At 40.9% G+C, this 24,879-nt stretch overlaps 1 protein-coding gene across 2 annotated transcripts in view; it reads left to right on the top strand.

Moving 5' to 3' along the window:
* The window catches only part of ABCC1 (ATP binding cassette subfamily C member 1), a 1,301,041-nt gene that overhangs the window by 481,098 nt on the left and 795,064 nt on the right, over nt 1-24,879 (top strand). For both annotated transcript variants that reach the window (XM_044089159.1, XM_044089158.1), the window contains exon 11: nt 5,890-5,982. In XM_044089159.1, the coding sequence (XP_043945094.1) occupies nt 5,890-5,982 (93 nt within the window). The remainder of the gene's footprint in view (nt 1-5,889; nt 5,983-24,879) is intronic.

Below are 24,879 nucleotides of genomic sequence, written 5' to 3'. Positions count from 1 at the left end.
AGGCAATGTTACAATTGCCTTATGTACACAGACAACCCTCTCCTCCTTCCAGCAAACTCTAATACATGTGAGAGATGCAGTTACACAGCCAAACTGGAGACAGAGCTCTCTCAACCCAAGACTGGCGCAGTCAGTCAGGAGGAAAAGGTAACCACCCACACCACAAATCCAGTCTCACACAGACCTATTGCATCTGCATACCCAACACATAAACCCACAAAAACATACTCGGAGGCTCTAAATAAAAATCTGCCTAAACAGCAAAGACCTCCTAAGCAGATATCCAAGCAACAGCCACCCCTCAACAATACCCACAAATCACTTATCTCACAAAATCAGTGTGCCTCACAGTCACAGCCCCTAAGGCCAAACAACACACCAAATACACTTGTTATAGGGGACTCTATTGTCCGGCATACTGGCGTCCCGCTCACCAGACTGAACAAGGAGAAGGTCACTGTAAGCTGCCTGTCGGGTGCCAGGATCCGCCACATAACGCAAGCACTCGGGTCACTCCAAAGCAAGTACAAGTATGACTCCGTCATTGTCCATGCTGGTGTGAATGACCTGAGACGTACCTCCCTGGACTACATGAAAAGAGACCTAGAGGAGCTCTCTGGCCATGTAGCCCAGGCTGGTATGACCCTGACCTTGAGTTGCATCTTTCCCTCATCAAGAATGATGCCACAGTATAAAGACAAAATGATCAGTTTCAACAATTGGCTAAAGTATTGGTGTCATTCAAAGGGGATCCAGTGTCTGTCAACCTGGGATGACATGCTCAACAAGCCACGTTGCTTCGCTAGGGATGGCTTGCACCTGTCACCCTTAGGCTTTCGTATACTGGTCAAGGCTCTTGCCACCCCCATAGTGCCTTTTTTAGGCAAGGCTCAAAGGACAAACCCACCTCCATAGACAACCCAAAGATAAAAAACTAAAGGTAATGCTACTCAATGCCAGAAGTCTAAATCTCAAGATGCACACACTCGAGACTCTCCTCAGTATGGAGAAAATCTATGTCTGTGCAGTAACAGAAACCTGGTTCAAGGCTCCTGAGAGCACCCCAGCACTACCAGGTTATAACTCGTACCATACGTTTCGGCCCCAAAACTCGGACCGAAGCACAAAAGGAGGGGGAGTATTTATATTCATCAAAGATACCTACACCTCCAGGTTAGTGGCACTGCACGAAGCATCGGAAACCATCCATGTGCAACTAACAGTGGGCAAAACTGCCTTTCAATTTGTAGCCTGCTACAGAACACCCTCCCTATTACAGGAACCCCACTTGGCATTCCTGAGAACACTGGAGAATATGAAGGTCTCTCCAAACACTATGTTATTGGGTGACTTCAACTACCCAAACATTGACTGGGAAAACTACTCAAGCCCAAACACCCTCGCTCAACGGTTCCTTGAATTTATAAACTCAACACAATGGAACAACTGGTCACCACTCCCACAAGAGGGAACAACATATTGGGCCTGGTCATCACCAACATGGGGACTCTATGTTCCACACCAGAGGTAAACCCCTCATTGGTAAGATCAGACCATAAACAAATTTCCCTGGACATCCATATCCCGTCCCCACCCCCAGCCAAGGAAATCACTGTAAAGAATTTCTCAAAAGCCAACTTTGCACTTCTCAAGACTGAGGTGGAATCCTTCAAAGGCCCTGGGCCAGAGGATAATACAGCCCAATCCGCAGAATCCTTTACAAATGCATTCTATGAGCACCTGCAGGAATGCATGGATCGTGTTATCCCAAATAAAAGCAAGACTCGCTCTTCCAAAAACAGGAGACCGGTCTGGTGGACCCCAGCCATAAATAAGCTATACAACAGAAGGTGGAAGCTACTACATGACAGAGCAAACTCCCAAAAAGGGAAGGCATCTCTGATCAGTATTAGCAAGAAACTTCGATCCCTCATAAAATCATCAAAGGCCAGTTTCGAAAGAAAAATTGCCCTAGACACTAAAGATAATCACAAGGCCTTCTTTAGTTATGTCAGGAACATGGGCGGAAACTCCCAGATATGCTCTGAATTGTTGCATAACGGTACAAAATATAGAGAACAAACAGACATAGCCAACATCCTGGCAGACAGATTCAGTGCAAACGTCTCTCCCCCTTCCCCCCCCAAAGGAGCAAACGCCTATCCCAACTGAATGCAACCTCCCTGACATCACAGATGCACACGTGAAAGCTGCCCTCTCCAAAGCAAAAAACACAGCATCTATGGGACCGGACGGTGTCCCAGGCTGTGTCTTACACGAGCTCCAAGAAGAACTGAACCCTCACATTAAGTTACTGTTCAAACTTAGGCTTACTACAGGATATGTACCCAAAGAATGGCGTACAGCTACAGTGGTCCCACTCCACAAAGGTGGTGCCACAACGGACCCCGGAAACTATCGCCCCATGAGTCTGGTCTGTAAAGCTATGGAGCGTATTATCATGGAACTCGTAAACAAAGGCATTGGGAGCCTCCAGACACTGGACCGTACCCAATTCAGCTTTAAGGGCAGATCTTGCCTCTTAAACCTAGTTGATTTCTTTGAAACAGTTACCAAAGCCATAGATGAGAGCAAGGTAGTCCACACATCTTACCTGGACCTCGCAAAAGCCTTCGACACAATACCCCACTCGGGCATCATAAATAAGCTTACCAGCTTAAATATCAACCCCTATATCACAAGATGGGTTGCAAACTGGCTCAGTGATAGAACCCACATGGTCAGAATCGCAGGTGCCATGTCCGTATCCAAACCAGTTACAAGTGGCATCCCACAGGGCTCAGTTCTGGGACCTCTCTTGTTCGGTATATACTTCTCTGAGGTTCAGGCTAACACGGGGGGGATTATGGCTGACAAAGTTCGCAGATGACTGCAAACTGGGGGCCATAATCGAATCTCCAGCTGACACAAGCATCCGCCAAAAGGGTCTCACAGAGACTGATGCTTGGTGCCAGAGCCACAGCCTCAAGCTAAATGCTAAAAAGTGCATAGTCATCCCCTTTGGGAAAAACAAGGTGCCCACATATTACCACATAGGTGGTAATCCATTAAGTACGGAAGAAGTAATTAGAGATTTGGGGACCAACGTAGATAGTAATCTCTCCTTTGATAATCAGTTGCCAAAGTGGTTAGAAAGACCTTCTATAATAGCCCACCTTATCACGAAAGGGTTCACATCTAGATCAAGAGAGGTCATTGTGCCCCTCTACTTGTCACTTATCAGGCCCATAATTGAATACAATGCCCCTTTTGGGATCTACCTTACCCGACACCTGCAGCAACTGGAGAGACCCCAAAAGTACCTCACCAAGAGGATCATGGGCTACAAACAGATGTCCTATGCAGCTCGACTAAAGAAACTCTAGCTCTACTCAGTTGCTTACCGCCTACTCAGAGGCGATCTATGCCTGACGTACAAAGCCATGTCAAACCCAGAATTAATGGACATGCTCCACCTCAAAAAATCCAAGTCCCTTAGAGCTACATGCTCCAGGGACCTAAACCTCAGCACAAAAATAAATATGACATGCTGGAGGGACAGATTCATTTACCAGAGGCTCCCCTCACTCTGGAATAGAATCCCAATTCATGTTAGACATAGCCCCTCGCTGACCCTCTTCAAGCGAAATTTGGACGCGTGGATGGGAAATCGCAAATTCACCCCTGGGATCTCTCCTGTGTCCCTGCTAGACAGAGGCACAGTAAACTAATCTTAAAAGGGTACCTTCTGTGACCTACTTTACAGAGGCACAGTAGGCTAATCTAATAGGGAGGCGGAAGCCGAATACACTCTGGCTAGGCTTATAAATGACCTAGGGCAGATAGCCTCATCTACCTATGAACCTATGTCAGACAGATATGTAGGAGTTCTCCATAACAGGATGGGCAGAGAGGAAATGTGGAGGCACACCTCACAGACTGTAGATCTAGGGAGCGGCTAGTCCCTACAGAGTGCTTATTCATGCTTAGGACTAAACAATTTGCAAGTAAAAACACAAGCCTATTTTTTGATATCCTTCTTTTGCCAATTGTGGGTTGGACTGGGAGGTTTATTTGGTCAGCTGCACTTGCTCTGCCTTTTATGCGGGGCAGACATTGAGATCTTTGCGTTGTCGCATGTCTGAACATCTAAGTGACATACGAAATTAAAGATTCACAAATCCCCTATACAGACATTCTCAAGTAAACACTATAGCTAGGTATACTTTTGCAGTAATTGATAAGGTCATGGGCACTTGAACCTTTAAAACAGGATGGCACTCCATTTTGTATCAAAAAGAAAGGAAATGGATTATTAAATTGGGGGGGGGGGGTTATTCTCACCTGGTTTGAATGACAAAATATGATGTATTCATTTATCTTTCTTTTTGCATTTTCAAAGTTTTTTTCACCAATTATGGTGGAAGTTATGTCAGAAGAAATGATGGCACACTGTGTATTTAAATCATTCAATATGTTTATGGATATCACTGATGAAGGCTATTTGCCGGAACCGGTCTGGAATGTGATATTATTAAAATATTATTTTGGTCCTTATGGTGCTGGCTTTCTTTGAGTATCTACCAAGTTTGATTGGCCGATCGCACCAGCCATACTTGCTAGCTTACTTGTGGGACGGATTACTAGTTTGAGTTAGCTGTTGACGTTTAGGACTTTTAGACCAGTGTCAGGAGCCGAGGCTGATTTCTGCTGGAGTGCACAGCAAGCCTTGTTACTTAACCTTCATTTGTTTTGCAACAATTCTATTTGTTTTGGATTATTCATATTTTGGCGCTGACTTTCCTGTGGACTGGATCGGGACTTCTTAATTGCTGCTTGGAAGTCGTAAGGATGTTTGTTGGGGTTGAGTGTTACATTGTGGCCATTTCAAAATGTCAGCACGGAAGTTGGGCTGAAAATTAGCAGTATACAGTGGCTGTCATTTAGCGGATTCGCATCATGGTTAGAAGGGTGTAATATAACATCCAAATGATTCATGTATGTGCTTTTTCTGACTATCTGACTTTTGGACTGTTATTTTGAAGTTGGAAGAATTTATGTTGGGGTAAAGAGATACGTTGCAGCCATCTTAAATGTTTGTGCATAAGTAGGACTGTAAATCTACAGTTTATGTTCGTCGTCATTCAGCAGCTATACTTTTTGGTCAAAAGGATGCAATATAATTCCTAAATGATTTATGTATATGCTTTTTTTAGCTTTTCATAACTAGTTTGGTCATCTGCTTCTTGACCATCGTTTCTTATAAGCAACCCAGTCTGATCCACATTTTTGATGCCCTTCTGGGATACAGTTCCATTATAGGTGGTGTTTTTGAATATCTTAACAAGGGAATGACATGGAATGAAGAATACACACATTTTGGGACATTAACATTGTTATGGACCCATGAATGGAACTTCATTTTGTATGGTATCTCCTTTTAAGGCATATTATTGCGAGTATTATATGGGATGTATGAAACTGTTGGATTGAAGTATTGTGATTATTAGAAGGGATGTATGTAATTGGATGTTTTTTTGTAAACCATTATATCATTTGCCATTGATTTAGACAGGGGTTATATGTCTGTTCATCACAGTGCCATACAAAATAGCTTCAGAAGATGCTCCAAATTTACATGTGATATACCATGTAGAAATAATTTATCAGGCCTTATTTAGAAATCACATAATCTACAAGTTTTGTTCCCCCAGCGTTAGTCTTGGTTGAAATATACACCACAAAAATCACTATCTTAGAGTCTGACATGTAAGAAGAGCTCCTTATTTGTATAATCAGTACACAGTACCAGGTAAACTTGCATCTGGTTGTTTGGTATGTTTGCAGCAGTGAAGCCACTTATGTATTAAATTTACTCTTTTACAACAGACTCTAGGCCCTTCTGTGTTAGCAGGCGTGGCAGTCATGGTTCTGCTGGTTCCAGTGAATGCCTTTCTAGCAATGAAGACCAAGAATTATCAGGTATGTTTTGATTGTATTTTTAAATAACTTGTGTTTTGTTCATGCTAGATAGCTCTCCATACTTCTCAAGGTGTGATGGAAGAAACTGGACTTTAATTTGTTTGTCTTCTGTTTCTGAAGTGGTAAAGATATGTTCAGACTTCTCAATCCTGAGCGTTGGTAACCTTGTATAGTAAGAAATTTGCGGCTGGCTCATCTGTAACATATTAGTCATATTAATCCTTAGTACAAATTGAAGCGTATTCAGAAAGGTGCAGTACATGGCAGTCATATTAAAGTGATGTAGTCTGACTAATAACTGCATAAAAAAGGAAAAATAAAATCTTTTTATTGAATGTGAAGTAAAGCCTGGCTTTCCTCATCAGGTTGAAGATATTGTTTTTTTTACAGTACATATATGCAGTATTAGAGAAGGGGAGGGCAATGCACCCCCAGCATCTCCAGCTATCGCACTTGAAAAATATATCAACTCTAAGATAGTTTTTCAGGAAGACATATGCCTGTGAAACAAAAGCTAGGACTTCTGAATATCCTAGATTTCACTTGTATTTTCCATCCTTTTGTGGTACTACTCGTTTCTCAGATATGTAGCGGGCCCACTAATATTGCCTATATTTTTAGAAAGAAGTTATCAGTTATTTTCTTTTGTCTTATACTGATGCTTCATTTCACTTAGAACTTGGGAGATGTTCATCATTCCTACTGCTGCAGTAACCTTTAGGCTATACGGGGTCTTACCCAAGGCGCAACAACTGGCTGCATCCAAAAGCTGTGACTGCCTTCCTCACTGCCACTGTGACTGCTGGATTGGTCAGCTCTCAGGAGGGAAAATCGCCAGGCAATTTGAAAGGTCTTCAGTACTTTCTTGCCTGCTTCTGAGGAAGCAGCTCAGAGGTTCACAAAGCGCATCAGCCAATCTTCAATCACTTTCTGGCAGAAGAATCCCATTTGGGGAACCCTTCCTCACAGAAATTTTAATTATTATGCACTTTGTGTGGGTGTGTGTGTATGTGCATGTGTTTATGTATATAGCTCTATGTCAAAATAATGAATAACGATGACTATCTGGATGTTAGTGAATGTAAACTTTCATCATTTTCATCTTGCCATTTTGCAACTCAGCGTTATGGTAATTTATTTAGGCGTAGATACATAAATACGTGAGTGTGTGTGTGTGTGTGTATATGTATGTATGTATGTATATATATATATATATATATATATATATATATATATATATATATATATATATATATATGTCTGTGTGTCTGTATTATGTCTATATGTATGCATGTATATATATATATATATATATATATATATATATATATATATCCATATATATATATATATATATATATATATATATATGGATTCACTACATTTGACCTAAAGTTCCTTTCACCGTAGCCCATTTGACTGAGACCAGATTACCGAAAGTTCATTTCACCAAAAGCCTATATGACCGAAAACTCATTTGACCGAAAAACAGCACTGGCAGGTATATGCCCATTTCCCGACAGTAATGCGACCCTGGAGTGAGAATATAAAGTTAGGGGGGTGTGGGGGGCATAGTTTATGCACTATTATATACATGTGTATCCATTAAAAATACATTAAAACATATAACATCAGTACAAACATGTTGCAGAATTTGGGGGGCTACACCTCCCACCCCCCCCCAACTTAATGTTCTCACTCCAGGGTCGCACTACAGTGGGGAAATGGGCATATACCTGCCAGTGCTGTTTTTCAGTCAAATGAGTTTATATGTGTGTGTGTGTGTGTGTATATATATATATATATATATATATATATATATATATATATATATGTATGTATGCGGCATAGGAAACCAAGTAAGTTTTAAAAGATGCAACACATCTCACACTGCCAGAAAAACCAGTGACAGGACTTAAAAAGGAACTTCTGTGATGGAGACTAGTAATACAAGCAGATTTAGGTCTCCCCCTTTTTCTCCTCAACCTGCAAGTCTATAAGTGCAGACACCTGAGATTTTGCTTGATGGACAGTGTCCGTGAGGTAAAGTTGTAAGTCCTGCGATATTTTTCAAACAGACAAAAGCACGTAAACTTAAGCGTTATTGTGGGTGATCCGAACATTAAAAATCTCTTCATCACCTGTTGTCTCCAGGACCTCTCCAGGTGATTACAGCCAACACTACAGGAATGTGGTACAGCAATAAGCAAAAGAGGCAGAAGGTTGTACCCTATAGGAAGGCTGGCTATGGTAGACTGTGTTAGCTTGGAAGTTAGTTTTTCTGTACTTAACTTTGTCAGAGCAAAGTTGAATATCAGACAAGCTGAGCAGGACCAGAACAGATGCTTACTAGTGGAAATTGACCAAAGGTGTCTTTCAGGAATTTATCTATTTGTGAAGAGTACTTCCTTTCAAAACAAGATGCCTTTCCTTTCTCTTCTAAGGGAATCTTCCATTATCATTGCTACCTTTTCCTTGGAGATCCAGGGTAATTCTGAAGTTTCAGAAGAACATTCCAGAAATAATTGTGGTGACTCCCTTTTGGCCCAGGCAACATTACTCTTGCCCATTTCCATAAGAAGAGAGCAGCAGTTGCTACAAGCTCCTTCACAAACTGGACCTACGCACACATAATGGAGAGTATGATGCATCCCAATCTTGAACATCCAACTAGCTGCTAGGATGATTCAATTCTCATACCTTCAAGGCATTTCTTTTGAGGATGTGCAGTAATATTTGAGAGGCAAGAAAGCCTGCTACTTCAACTTTTTGGTAAGTGGTAGCATTTTTTTCGTTGGTGCCTAGCCAATAACCAGTGTCCTGTCAGGGATTATGTACCAGTGTTGCTCAAATATTTGGTTGAGTTACTAGCGTCTGGCTTCTTGTACTCCTTTATCAAGGTGTATCTTGCTGCCATTTCAGCAAGTTTGCCTATGACTTCTCCATTGTCTTCAATGTTTTTAGTAAAACTGTTTCTGAAAGGAGTGTTATGTCTGAGACCATCATACAAACAGGTTGTTCCTGCCCGAGATCTTACCTTTGTCCTGGAAAAGTTAACCTCATTTCCATTTGAACCTGCATATCAGGCAGATTTAAGGTTCATTACATGGAAAACTAGCTATTGCTCTGACATCTGAAAGAAGAGTATGTGAGTTGCAAGGTCTCATGGTGGGTGAACCCTGTTCAGTTTTCCATTGGAGCAAGTTGTCACTAAGGCAAAATCCCTCATTCATGTCCAATGTTGATTCAGAGTTTACTTTGAATTAGGTCATCAAAACTTTGTTTTATCCTGACCCTCAGAACCAGGCATACGGGACTGATTACTCTCAGCATGCATTAGGCAGCTCATGTACTACCTTGACGGAACAATACCCGTTATGAAAGCTGATTGGCTATTTATTGCTGATGTTTGCATGAGAAAGGACAACCATTGTCATGAGACTGTTCCAGATGGTCATCCTTTGCTGCAGTCTTTTGTTATACCCACCATAGTAAACCTATTCTAGGCAGTAATCAAGGTTCACTATAGTAAAACTTGACATCCTTTATGGCATATTGGAAAGGGGCAGACACCAGAAACATTCTAGAGGCAGCTACATGGCCCGTTCTTGCATACCTTTACAAGGCATTTGATTTAATTTTTTTTTTCTAAATCCAGGACTGGCCAGGTCCTTATCTTTCCTCCTCCTAGGTTAGTTAAGCTTTGATAATAGGACAATTTAACCTAAAGGCTACTGTAGCAGTGGAAATGATGAAATGTAGTACAGCTGTATAAGTTGCAGTAAATGTTTGAATTCCTAACTGATGCAGTAGCCGCAGCCACCCTCCATTCCCCCCTACTGTTGTATATAGTTTTTTGGGGATGTAGATTGGTGTACTTAAATATGAGTATGCTGTACCTTAACCTTTAGGCAAGAAAGTTCTGAAGGTTTTCAACTCTGCTGATTTATTTTCCCTCCTTAAGGCTGACCAATCAACATTAGAGTTAGAGGGAGAGAGATGGTTCTTTTGAAAGCTTGTCCCGATGTTGTGTCTTGGGCAAGACACAGCTCTTATAGCTTGAAGGCAACTGTGGCAGTGAAGAACCCAAACATCTACTGTTAAGGGTAAATACAACTTGCACGAGTGTGCTTTGTTTGCACAGTGCTAGCAGGGCTGTTTGCTTATTGTCCTAATGCAGGAATAAGTAGATGACCTTGGACTTGTTTAAGAAAGCCAGAACAAAGAACAAGTAATAAAGCATTGATGGGTCACTCTGAGTACCATTGTAAGAAAATTGAAAGTAGCAGGAGTTGTGTGAGGGCTAATAACAGCATTGGGAATTCTTACTAAATTCCTGAGAGGAGGAGCTAAAAACTTCTCAAACATTTTTGAAACTCTTGAGAACTGAGATTGCACAGGGGGGTTTGGTTTTAATGACACTGGAGCTGTGTGCTTCTGGTGCTGGGATCATCTCATGCTGAGATTGTTATTTTGGATGGTTGTGCAGGGTGGAGAGCTTACAGTGGCTCTTCAGGGAAAGAGAGAGAGCTTTCAAATATTCTTCCTTCTTGTCATCTTTTCACTTCTCTTAGATCTACAAGATCTTCTCTTAGATCTACAAGATCTAGCCAGAGTTCTTCATCCATAGTTTGGGATCACACGAGAATAGACTTTTGTCAGTGTCCATATTGCAGTGGTTATCATCACATCCCACTTTCTTCTCAAGGCAGTAGTACATGTCTTGGTGCCAGAGCCAATGACAATCCCTGTGGCTCTTTTGGCACTGGCTGTATCAGATCCATTGATTCTGATCTATTGGTGCTGATCCCAGAGCATCTGATGTGCTTGACTTCAGTTGTATATGTGATGACTGTATCTCGGTAGTAGCCCCTCATCTGCAAGTTTATCATGGAATCCATGGTGTCTGTGCCAGTCCCTTTGTTGAAGCCATTTGTCTTATCGACATCAGTGGCACCTTGCTCGAGGCCATCAATGTCCACTTCCAGTGAGGAAGAGATGGCCCAGAGTCAGTTGTCTTTGGAGCTGACAGATTTACACTTTGGCTCTTGACTTTTTCAAGAGGATCATTGCCTGTGCATCAGTGCTGGCAGGGGATGCTTCAGTGTTTTAATTTCCCTCCTTTGAGACCATTCAGTCTACAGCCTTGAGCCTTCATCATTGACCCTAAGGACAGAACAGATCTGAATGTCTCAAGCTTTCTCACCGTCAGAGTTACCTTCAGTCTTCAGGAACTTCGGACCAGCCCCCTATGAATGCCTTTCCAAAAGCATACTTGTAAAAGGAGGCGCATAAATTCCACTATAGAGTTTTGTCACACCTGATGCCTGTCTCAATGATGGGGAAGGCTCCCCACAATCCTTTCCTGAAGGCCTCACATTTGGTTAGTGATTTAGAGGGTACTTGGTCTACTGCCCCCCCCTCCTTAGATGAAGAGATTCTGTTTGAGGTATTTGGGTCTGCCTTCTGAGTGATCCGTGCAGCTATCTGCTTGATGAACCTTGTTGCAGAGAGGGCATGATTGGTGCCTGACATAGCAGTGAGTATTTCACGATCAGGCCTCAGTGGAGCAAAGACCTTCTGGTGGACTCCATTATTGTGACAGCAGCCACTAAGAGGGAACTGTCTGAGTGGTTGATGGTACACCTTCCTATCAAGATGTCTAGGATGGTGGAACAAGAAGTGACTTTATTCTTCTGGCACATTACCTTACTCAGATAACTAGATTTCAAAGACACTTAACAGAACAGCTGTTAGAATCCTTGAAAAAGCCTGCCATATGTGACACCCATAAGTAGATCAGTCACAAGTGGCTACTGTGTTGACCATTTTTAATCCATCTATAATGCTGTTGAATAATGTTGCTGACCAGAGCACTTGGGGTGGCAGGCTCAGGTATAGCTATGAAATGCAATGTTTGGCTCCACCCGTGACACATTGCAGACAAGTTTAAAAGGCATCTTTCATTAATACCCCCTTATGATGACTCCTGCCTTTTTAGATCCAAGGTAAAAAAGAAGTTTGAAAAGTGAGCCAGAGGGGAAGACAGTTTCTACCTTAGTAATTGACTTTGAACCCCCCTCAAAGATCCATTTTCTGTGAACCAGCAGGGTTCCAAGGTTTTCTGGTTTAAAAAGTTTTTCTCCTGTTGACCCCTTTTCAGGCAGGGGAAGCTTTGGCAGAGGATGTCCCTTTAATGAATGCCACCCCAGAGGCAGAAAGGGTCTGCAATATCTGGTATTTCTAGGCTCTTTCTCTAAGAAGCAACATTAGCATTCCTGAATACCTGCTTAACTGCTCTACAGTGCCTCTTCACCTAGACTAGTGGATGGACATCACATGGGAGTACTGAGTAAGGAGCATAATGTCCAGAGGCTATGTAATTTCCTTCCCCAGATCTTTTGTCTGTGCTTCTTCCAGAGTTACAAACCCACCAGAAGAGGGCATTAACAAAGGATCTTGTTCGTCTCCTTCAAGATGTCCCACCAGGTCAGAGAGGGTCTTGAAACTAGTCTGGAATCATTTTACTTCCCAAGAAATCAAAGGAATGCAAGTCCATCTTGTACCTAAGCAGCCTGAACATCTACACAAAAAAACAGTTCTAGATAGTCACAGTAGAAGGCATTCATCCATATTTATAGGGAGGGGACTGGATGTGTTCTGCTGACTTATCTGGGGTACTTGTCTCCGCATAAAAATCACCCAGAAGTCCAGAAGGTAGCTATGCTTCCAACTGAGAGCCATTCACTACCAATTTTGAACACTACAGTATGGTCTCACCATAGGCCTCCAGGTATTCACCAAATGCAAGTCAGCCACTCCCCCTGCATTTTTAATTTTATGAGTTCTGGGTTTAATGCTGGCCGCAATTTAACTTGTACCCCTTGCACGGATTTATGTAAGGGTGCCATACTGGACCTTGAGTGTGTAATGGATGCAGTAAGAAAACCTGTTCAGCTCTCCTCTATTTACAAACAACATTTGGGTTAGTGGATCCAGTCTCCCAGTTTTCCAGCAATAAGATCATTCATTCTCTCCCTTTCAAAGACAGTAGTGACCATGGATACCTCCTGTCTGGGTTGGTGAGGATATTTTGAGGGGAGAATGGTCTAGGGGACATAAGTTTAGCAAGGTCTTTACATCAATATTCTGGAGACACAGGTGGTTCTGAAAGTGTTGCAGACCCTATAGGACTTCCTTCCCCAGGGTGCAGTCTATATTCATAGACAGCATGTCTGTAGTATAGTATAACAGCAAGCAAGGAGAATCCTACTCCTATCCCTTGTGCAACTATGTCATGAGGGTGTAGCAATGGTGGTGTATTCACAGAGCTTTTTAGGAACAATGTACATTCCAGGATGGAGCAGCTGTCTGTCAGGCAGACTTAGTTGGTCTATTCTGATGACTGAGTGGTCTTTTGTTGCTGGGGTGAACTTTGTGCAAACATTTCGCATCTATGACCAGCATCAGGTGCAGCAGCAATTTTGCTCTGATCTTGCTACAGGGACAAGACACCAAGGGTTGTGCTATCTTTCAGTGGCCTCCTGGACTATATGCCTTTCCCCTTGTTACCACTAATGATAAAGTCTCTGCAAACAGTATTCCTGTGTAAGGCTTCAGTTGTACTCATGGCCACCTTTTGTCTGAAGCAACTTTGCTTCCCACCAGTGCTTTAGCCTCATCTAAAGAAGCAGCCTCGGCCTTTAGGTCCTAAATTGGATCTCCTATCCTGCCTGTCAGGTGAGCTTCACCTGAACATTCTCTCTGACCTTGGAGATGTTATGCAGACCATTTCTGAAGGGCACCTTCTTTTTGAGACCTTATGTCAAGGAACCATAACTCTCTGGGATTTCAACATTTACCCGTCCTTCCTTTGAAGCTGCCTGCTCATCTGACTTGAAGTACCTCTGCTAGAAACCCTCGCTTCTAGCAGCGATTACCCTAGACAGACGAGTTTCTTAGTCTTCACAAGGATGGAGTTGCCGCCAGGACCAACCCATCTTTCATGCCTAAGATTGCTTCACTGTCCATTACAAATCGGACTTCACTCCCCCCCTCACCAATCCTCCAGTCGAGATGAGTATTTTGCACTGCTTAGATGTTCACAAGTCAGCTATGTTTACACCTAAACTGTACTAATGTTATCGGGAAATACAGACAATTCATTGTCTATTGACCTTCCAAATCAGGATGTCTCCAAAGTCACTTTGTCCAGATGGATATCTTGACTGTATAACCTTTTTGTACATCTGTCTAGTAACAGACCATTGACATCCAAACTCAAGGCTTATTTTAGAAGCTCCACTGCAACTTTTTGCAGCATTCTTCAAGAACTTTTAAGTTGATGATTGTGCTTCAGCCACTTGGTTTACTCTGTATACCTTTGTGAAACTTTATAAATTGGATGTGATCTGCAGGTCAAGGTCCTCCTTTGGGGCTACTATTTTCAGGGGTATCCTCTTAAGATTCTACCCAGGAGTAGGTAGGCACGTATTCAGTCCCTTCAACTGAAGTGAACAGAGAGGATAATGTAAGATCTGATGTTGTCAATCTTCACTTAATTCTTGACTGTGGGTTTGGCTCTGAACCAACTCTGTTATTTCAGCTTGCTCCTTCCAAAAACTCTCAAGCTAAGCTCTACCCATAATGCTCCTCGCAAGATTACCTCGTATCTCATTTGCCGCTTCATAGTGCCAAATGGATTCTCTCTTCTGAGCTCTCAAGTGACAGCTAATTACACTGAAAACTGTAAGTTTCTCGTATCTTTCTTCTTAAAACTGTTAGCTTTCCTTTATTTAACTACTGGCTCCTCTTAAACTCTATTATATTGTTTTTCCTGTGTGCATGTGACCTATTTATTTTACCATTTCGATAGTGTCTAATGTACCATTGTTGGTACCCTTTTCTTTAGTGGTATTTCTTAAGTATCCTTGTTGGCATGATTTTTCTGTCCTTAGTTTAACAACCAACCTTTCTATATCTCTTTCTGTGTGTGTGTGTGTGTGTGTGTGTGTGTGTGTGTGTGTGTGTGTGTGAGAGAGAGAGAGAGACTGTGTGTGACTTATTTCTAATGGCAGACAAACTAGTTAAACGGACGTCTGGCTTCAAAAGGTGCCATTAGTGTGACAGGAAACTTCCTAACTAGGACTGACACAGTGTGTCTACTGTTTGGGGGTGGTTCATCTGCAGGAAGACTGTGCCATTTGTCACAGTTTTAGCCATAGAGCACTAGTTGACTGTAAAAATAAGCATATCCTTAAGGGAATGCTTAAATCAGACTTGACGAGGCCTTAAATGGCTCCAAAACTGATGTCAGTTCACCTTCCTCCTCGTCCTCTTCAACCAAATTGGACAAACCTAAGAAAAGAAGCCGGTCAGTTCTGGCACTTTTTTCGGAACCAGTGGTTAAAAATAGCCAAGGCCCCCATGGTTCCTAGAGTTTCTTCAGAACCGATGGGTCAAGTGACTCAAACTTTAGTGCCATCGGTACTGGCTTCATCACCGACTACATCGGTGCTGATTTCAGTTTCAGACTCTTCCACACTGATGCTGACCAAACTACTGGAACCAAAGAAGTCCACCAGGTATTCACCTTCAGTGGATCCCTTTTTGATTCCCAATGTCCACCCAGATCTCCTTTGCTCATGAGATTGGTGGATCAGCTCCATCTGGCAAGGGGATTACCTCTTCCTCCTATTCCTAGCAATATTGCCTCTGGAACCTTGCCTGTTTCCACGCCAGCCTTTATTCCTTCTTCGACTCCAGCTGAGACTTCGTAGCTCCCAGTTCTGACCTTCCTGGCTTTGACTGTTTTGGTGCTGGTCAGAGCTCCTTCTCTGGCACTGATAGCTACCCTGAGTTCTTCGGGTTTGTGTGATCCAGAGACCTCCCGGGGTCGGAGCTTCTTTGCCAATTTCAGGGGGAGCAGGGTTTGACTCCGGTCATTTTGAAGCCATTCATGCCCCTTAGTGCTTCAGCAAATTTAAGCTCAACACTGGTTTGGGCTTCAGAGGCAGCCTTCTCAGTGTGGGGTGGGACCACGGTTCCGAAGGAGTCTGTTTCAGTTCCAGGCTCCCATCCCTGTATGGGGGAGAGCCACCTTCCAGGTCGTGGAGAGGGCCTTGTCCATTGTGGGCAGTCAGTGTATGCCGGGTTCCTATTACATGATCGAAATAATAAAACTTTGAACACCACAAGATCGAACTTTGTATGCTCGAAGTTTTATAATATCGAACACAAAAAAAAAAAGTCATAAGCAGGGGGCAATCCCCCCTGCGCCCCCCACCCCTCGCTCTATAAATATACCAATTCCAAGAATGCACTACAGTGCGGAAAGGGAATATTTCCCTTTACTGCACTGTAGTGCTATCTCAGAGTTGGTATGTTTAAAGAGCGGGAGGTGTGGGTGTGCAGGGGGGTTTGCCTCCCTACTTACAACAGTTATTGAGCTGTTTTTGTTTTTTTTTTTTATTCGAATTGCTGAAACTTCAAACATTTGTGTTCGATGTTTTTAGGTTTGAAGTTTCAGCAATTCGATAACGCAATAGGAACCCAGTCTATGCCATCCTTGTCGGACCAACTGTCTTGTCTGTCCCCTTGACTGGAGCTTCCCCCAGTCTCTTCCCTGGGACAGAGGGCACAAAAGTCTCAGGGTCAAACCACAGTTATGTCTTCCTCGGACACCTCTCAGGAACACCCCACCGAAGAGGTATCTTCGAAAAGAAAGTGCAAGAGGAAGCACTTGGACTTTCCTGAAGTCTTTCACAGAAGATACCAATTTTGATGAAGGGGAAGGTTCCACTAAGTCACCCCCGAAGATACTTAATTCGGGGACAATCTAGAGATCCTAATGCAGAGGGGTGGGTGGACTTTCCTCCAACCTTCCTCAGAGGAATCCGTATACCTGGAGACTTTTCATGCCCAGCCCCTCTACCTCTTGGATTTCTCCACCTGCTATCGCATTAAATTGATTGCTCAACAGGCCTGGAAGTTACCTGATGCTATTGAACCAATTTCTGAGAGACCAGAGTATCCTTTCAGCCCCCAGGTTCACCAACGATGGGCCAAGGGAATTCCTGTAGATGCCATGATAGTAGCGAAAGCCACCAACAAAGGAACTTGCTGACAAAAGTCCTACTATCCATCCTCTGAATAAAGAATCTAGGACATTGGATAGATTTTGGAAGTGCGTTTATGCTTTATCGACCTTTGCTCTCAGGTCCTTGAATTACATGGCACATTTTACGAGACTTCAGAGAGATTTGATTAAAGAGCTATCAGATACTCTGTCAGGAACAGTAGCTGAAGGAGTTTGAGATAAAGTGGCTTCTCAGCTCACCACCCTAGAATCTTTTTCCGACTCATCCATGAGACTAATTGCACATGCTGCCAATGGGATGATGAGAGCAGCAGGTTCAGGCATAGCCATCAGGAGACATGCCTGGATGCACTTATGTGATTTCACAGAGCCATTTAAGTCTTTTTTTTTCAACGCTTCATTTGACAACATCAGTGTTTGCTCCCAAAGTTAGAGACTCTTGCCAGATGTGAGAAAGCTGGGAAGAATCTTTCTGCCATGGGCATTCACTTTTGCACTCCTCAGTGACCTTATTCCAGGAACCAGAGGAGTGGGAGGCTATGGTTCAATAAGGACTCGCATGGCAACAACTTTCCCCGGGACAGGGGTGAAGTAACAATGGAAGACGCTGTGAAAGGGGCAGAGGTGGCCCGCAGAATCAGGGTTCCAGGGAATCTTTCCCTGGAAACTCCTATCAGCATTCCTGAAAGGAGGCCTGATTGCCTTCCTCAGGAGGCAGTCAGGGGGCAATTTTCCCTGCACCAATCAGCCTGGCTAAGGATAACAATAGACAGTTGGGTGCAGAGTATTATAACCAGAGGATATAAAATTCCTTTTTCAGAGCAAAGAAATTGATCAGGATCCCAAATGTTCCACGCAGTCACAGGGATGCAGCAGTCATAGAAATTCAAAAACTGCTTGACAAAAGTGTCATCCAAGCAGTTCCCCCAGGATCCGGAATTTACTCAAGATTCTTTTTAGTACCAAAGTAGACAGGGTAATGGAGACCAATCTTGGATCTCAGTCTGTTGAAAGTCAGTTCAACAAACCAAATTTCGGATGGTCATGGTTTAGTCTGCACTTTGTTCTTGGAAGAAGACTATTGGATGTGCTCCATAGATCTTCAGGACGCGTATTACCATATAAAGATGGACAAGCAGTCCACAAGATTTCTGTGCTTCTGGATGGCAAGCCAGTCACTATCAGGTCAGGGCGCACTGCCCTTTGATCTCAACACAGCTCCCAGGGTGTTCCTCAAATGCATGGCAGTGGTAGCAGCTCATCTCAGGCTGCTAGGATTCCGGGTGTTTCTGTATCTAATGCTAAAAAAAGCACTGTCAATGCCAGGAACTGCTTTATAAAAACTTTTATTCCACGAATATTTCACAGATTGAGCGCTTTCATCCCCTCCTGGGGATTTTATCAGAATCTGCCATATTACGTTTTCATCCCCTTTATATACCATACCAATTTCTGATGTCATTCTTTAATTTATAAAACAATTAACATTTAAAAAAATAGCTCCCATTTGCCTATTTTGCACATACCAACCAATACAATTCCTACTAATATATTTCTAAAATGTAATTCAAAACATTCATTGAAACACTGCATTTAATAAAATGAACTATTATAGTTCAGTAAAATATTTTTAAATCCATAAACTAATTGAAACAACATAAAGTGGATTTTTACATATGTAGTCCATATCTGAAGTTCACTTCTACCAGCAGCAGAATTGGAGTACCATATCTGGACACCATAGTTACTAGAAAGGACAATGTATATTATTCTAGAATTTACAGAAAAAAGACGTTTACTAATTCATATATAGATTTTGGAAGCTGTCATCCAACAAAGACTAAAAGAAATATATACAAAGGACAATGTATAAGGGCACTCAGAATGACTTCTTATACAGACATGGTGGATGAGATTCAGTTTATTACTTTATTTTTGGACAGAGGTTATAACACACAAATGATGAAGAAGATTAGCACTCAAGTGATGGAACAATGGGGAAAGAAATTTGTTCCATTATTAGGAACAAAATTTAGTAATACTACTGAAATTAATCTAGTTACTATGAGTAAAATTAATGATGCTTACAAAAGATCTTGCATTATTGAATATGGACCTTGTAGTGATCAAATTAAGGACATAATGAGTAAGCATTGGCACACACTTTTAATAAATGAAGAGATGACAGAGATGTTAGGAACCAAACCAAGATTTGTATACAGGATGGGACAGAATTTAAAAAGTATATTGGAGAAAGGGACCAAAGTTCAGGATACCCATATGAATACTCACACCTACAAATGTGGTGCTTGTCACCAATGTTGTTATATCATGGAGGATAAAGACCTAGTTTTAAGAAATTATAATAGAACAAAAATATTTTTTAAGAAAGGGAATTGTAGTACTAAATTTATTATTTATCTGGCAAAATGCTTAGTATGTCCTAGTTACTACATTGGTAAGACAGAGCAGCATTTTAGAAAAAGGATTTATTCGCATACATATATAGTATTAGGACCAAAGATGAAAAAAATGCATTAGCCAGACATATTATGAATAAAGGTGATGATCACCAGTTTAGATTTGGTATATTAGAAATTGTGTGGAACAACTCCAGTGGGGGGGTAATATTAAAAGTAAACTTGCTTTTAGAGAGTGTTATTGGCAATTACTTTCTGATGCCACTACACTCCCTGGACTGAATGATTTCATTTCAGTCAAACCTATTTTGGAGAATTGTTGACGCATAGTAGTAGGATTAACTTGCATATGTTTATCTATTATAGTTCCCTACAGTGTTGTTTATTTATATCACTATATCGTATTTATACATACATTTATTGGAATATACATTAAGCAGTGTTTGTGTTTGTGTTTTATTGACTTGTGCAATTTTTATTGACTTGTGCAATACTTATGTGAAATATTTTTTTAATGTAGTATTTTTTTACAATGTTATACTTCTTTAAATGTCAGTTACCAATTTGGCGCCAAAAAGAGTATTTAAATTGAGAGATATTAATTGTTCTTTGTTCTGAAGAAGCCCACGATACGTGGGTGAAAGCGCTTAACGTTTCATTTTGTGTATTAAATTTATTGATTTTACTCGTGGAAGTACGTTATTTTTCTTTCACCATTGCAGGTGAATACTTTTTGCCACATTTTCTGGGCTCATAGGCGTGTAGCGTTCATTTCCACGCCACACTTTTAAAGAAAGGCAACAGGTCTAAGAACAGAGTAATTGTCATAGCCCCATTCTGGTGTCAACAGGTCTGGTTTCCCTTCCTGTGGCCTCATCTACTTCGGAAACCTTGGATACTGGACCCAGCTCCAGAACTATTGTCCCACCCAGAGGGACTAGTTCATCCAAATCTTCAGCATCTCAAGCTCACTATGTGGCTTCTCCAGTTCCCATGATTAGCAGGCATTCTCCTCTCACCTCCCTGGTTCAGTGCATCATTCTAGCCCACCACAAACCTTCAATAAGAAAATTGTACCTTAAGTGGCTAAAGTTTACTAAGTGGTTATCAGACTCTAATCTTGACCCGTACTCTGCGCCTGTTGATAAACTTCTGGAATTCTTAACTTACTCTGAAGCAGCAGCATCTGCCTCTACTATCAGAGTGCATCTTGCTGCGATCTTTAACTTTCATATTGGTTTAGATGGTTCACCATTTATGTCCCGTAAACTTTGCCAAGCCTTTTTGAAAGGAACCTTAATGCTCATACCGTCATATAAAAAACCTTCTGCACGTTGGGATTTGAATATTGTGCTTCAGTCTCTAATTTATTCTACCTTTCAAACCTTCTGCATGTTGTGACTTGAAGTTTTTATCCTGGAAAACTTTATTCTTTATTTATTACTTCTGCTAGAAGGATTTCTGAAGTACAGGCTTTGTCCTGAAAACCTCCCTGTCTAATCTTTCATAAGGACAGGGTCACTGCGAGCATATCCTTCCTTCCTACTAAAGGTTATGTCCAAGACAAATATTAATCAGACTATACAACTTCCAGTTTTTTTTCCAAACTTCTCGAATAAAGGGGAGTACTGCGTGCACTTATTAGATGTGCATCGACAATTACGTTTTTATCTTCACAGAACTAAGGAATTTAGAAAATCTGATCAGCTGTTTGTTTCCTTTTCTTCATTTACTTTGGGAAAACCAGTTTCTAAAGTTACTCTCACTAAGTGGCTTAGAGATTGTATCACCTTTGTTTATAGCAAAAGGGGAATGCATCTACCAGGACCTGTAGAAGCTCATTCAGCAAGCGCAACAGCAGCAGCTTCTGCAGTTTTTCATGCCAGAGCTTCCTTAGATGATATTTGTGCAGTGGCGCCATGGGCATTTCCTCATACTTTTATTATGCATTACAAACTGGATCTGGTCTCTATGGGACATGCATCATTTGACTTGATGGTGCTTAGGAGTACTTTTCTATGAGACCTCTCAAGGTTCAGGAAGCTAGGACAGATATTCCATTAGCTAAAGTGGATGGTATAGGATTAGTAAAGATCCAACGTTATGTTAAGTATATAATGCTTATATTTGTGATGATAGCCAACCTATACATGTCATTGCAGTCTCCTTCAAACTTTAGCTGGTTACCCATACAAAGATGAGCTACACTGTTCATAGTATTACTTTATTTAAAAACAATAAATTACATAAGGCCATTGCCCTCACCAAAATCTTCTGTGCCTGTTAAAAGTCAAACATATGTGAGGGCACCAGCAGTATAATGCAATTCCGGTACTAAGGCCTCCATCTTAAATTTAATATGGTTAAAAAGACTTTGACCAGGATGGGGCCAGGTACTTGGAACCGTCTACCAGACTAAGTTGAAGGAATATCTATTTAATGATCCTAAGTGTTCACATTTTTATGATGATTGATGATGATAAGCCTTAAGGCTCCACAAGTCACGGAAAAACTATTTTGTCATGTGTGTGACACCAAGTTATTGTCTTGGTATAAGATTTTTCCAGTCTGCCTCGGTGTAGATTTCTCTAGTATATGTTATTTTAAGTATTTTTTTTAGCTATTTATATGCTATTTTGCTTACTGTAATTTGTGAATGTATATGTTTGTGTTTATTTTGTTTATGCTCGTTGGAGTCTGGGTTATGGCTGAAGAGTCCAATGACCTTCTTACCTACCCAGTTATCAAATAATGATAAATAAGTAAACTAGTTGCTAATAAAGAGAGAAAGTGGGAGTGCAGGTAAGTGTATTGCCAGGACTGTACTGGACTGCATGCAGTGAATAGACTGAGGTTTCATCACAGTCGTCTAGAGACTGTGTTCATGCTCACATGCACAGTTTATCTTGCAGAGACATTAGTATTATAAAAGGTTAGAAAGATACCAAAAAACAGGAACATAGTCATTTGGAACCATCAGGAATTATGCTGCAGACTGAGTGCAGACATACTAAGGTTTATTACCTTATTTTATATGTTCCTCCTTTAAGGGGAAGAGTCTGTTTCACATGGTATGGAAAATTCCTTTGGTAAAGTAGAGACTGGTTAAATCAGATTAGCTTGATAGCAGAGTCTGGCTTTGTCTCACACAAGGACATGTAGAAGCAGTGGACATATAACTGACTAAAGCCATATCCAGTGTAGTGTTCCTAATATTCTATCCAAGCAATAATTCCTTCCAAGAGGTAAATTTCCTACACTTTAGACCATCACAGTTGCGATTTTACGAAACTCCACAGTGTTCCCCGAAGGATCTTATGGGCTAGTGATAGTTTTGCTATAACTATATGATGTGCTGTCCGATTCATGCAGGTTGTACATGTAAACAGCAAGTACTCGTTACTGCATTTACATGCTCATGCACGTTGTGTAAGATTATAAAGGATATTAACTCACTAACACTTAAGTGCTGTGGAATATCAAACCTTTAGTAGCTTATACGCATTATGTATTCAAGAACATTTTCTGAAAAATAAACTTAAAAAAAAGATAAAAGTAAGTATTTTGTGAACCATAAGCCCTATTAAAACTGTACAAATTGCAATGTTATCAGTACGTTTTCTTTTCAGTGATAGTCCATGCATTCCATAAATACTATATTATAATGAGCACAAACCCCAAATTATATTTTTGCTAAATTTTCACGGTTTGTCATGTCTTGGAAACTGTATAACCTAGAAATATATTGTTAGAACATTTTTGTTATTCGGTCATACGTTTTCACAGGACAAGAAATTCCATTATGAATGCATGTTTGTTGAGATATTTACAGAAATATGAAAGCATATGCTTAATTGTATAATTAGCAGTGTAAATAACACTGAATATTTCTCAAGATTTGCAACTTACCGTGCAAATCTAAAAAATGTTTTTTCTTCAGTAATACACAGGGTTTCACCTGATGTCAAGCAACAGTTTGTAAGCCACTTGTTTTTTTTTTTTTTTGAAATATTAAGTACTTATGGAAATATTGTTTAATTTTGTAGTTAAACTAGCTATACATCAGGTATAGTGTGATATAGATGGACATCAACAATGAAATTTCTCGTCTCCCACCATGACATATCACACCATGCCCTCAATAACTCTCAGTTATGAAAATATGAATAATAAGTAATGAACCGTGACTATTGGATATGCTAGATTAACAGTGCTTGTGTCATTTTGTTAATAACTCCTTGTATTTTTTTATATAGCCTATTATTAGTTGGCAAGTTGCTTATTAAATGAAGCTAGACCCAAAAAATTATTGAACACCATACAGAGCTATGAGTGTGAGCTGCAATTATGTCAAAAGAAATTATAGGTTTGAATGAGTTAAAGTCTAGGTAACATAAACTATGTATGATATAGCTTGATGTTTTGTTGCTCCAGGTTAGGATTTGCACTTCACTTTTTACTAAAAGGCTTTCAGTTTTTCAGCATGTCATAAATGCTTTGCTTCCATTTGAAAGACAGCATAAGACGAAGTGAGTGGTACCTGACTTATCTGGTTTTACTTTAAAATGGTATAGTGGGGCAATGAGGTGACCAGGTATGAAGGCACCATATCTTATATAAAGTTTACAAGCCCTGTATCTCTAGTTATTGTCAGGTACGATGATAACGCTTTGTTTTAAATAAGAAGCTGATATGCATAGCTTTAGAGATGTGGAGTTCACTGTACTTTGCTTATAGGAGCTGGTTTGAGGCGGGAAAGCAAATTATGTAGCTAACATCTTTAATATCTAGTTATGGGTGACGGGAAGATGTATGGAGTTTTATGTATTTCATCCATTGTCCAGCATATCATAAATGCTTTGTTTTAGAAAGAAATTTGTCTTGTACTTTCCCTTCTGTTCGTGTAATTGCTAGTAAGTTTTTTGAGCGCCATAGTATGTTACCACTCTGCACCAACGTCTTCTTGGAGGGTGTGGTAAGAGGATTTGTTGTCTGGTACTTTTCTTTTCCTGTTTTAGAATAGCAAAACAGTTTTCCTTTTGTTGAAGATGAAGTGATTAAAAAAATTAATAGTTAAAACTTGATACCATACTTTGAAAATGAGGATGATCTTCCCTGTGTTTGGTATTTTCCTTTGTTGGACTGGGTGCAAAACCACATAGATGTTCATGATGTGAATATTTTGAATGTTTTCAGTAGCTATGCAGGATGAGAAAATTAGTTTAAACTTCACAGCCAGCAGCCCTGTTTTTTATCTCTATCCTGATAATTTGTAGTGATATTTTGGAAGTTTAGTGGCTGTTTTTCCAACCTCTAACTGCTGAAGCAGGCAGATGTGCACATATCCACATGAGACTGGGGTCAGTGGGTGCTGCTTGT

Source organism: Protopterus annectens, chromosome 12.part0 (assembly GCF_019279795.1).
Source record: "Protopterus annectens isolate FY-2018-M chromosome 12.part0, PAN1.0, whole genome shotgun sequence".
Lineage (NCBI taxonomy): Eukaryota > Metazoa > Chordata > Ceratodontiformes > Protopteridae > Protopterus > Protopterus annectens.
Note: the sequence above shows the minus strand (reverse complement) of the source record. Positions and strands in the feature narration are given on the sequence as shown.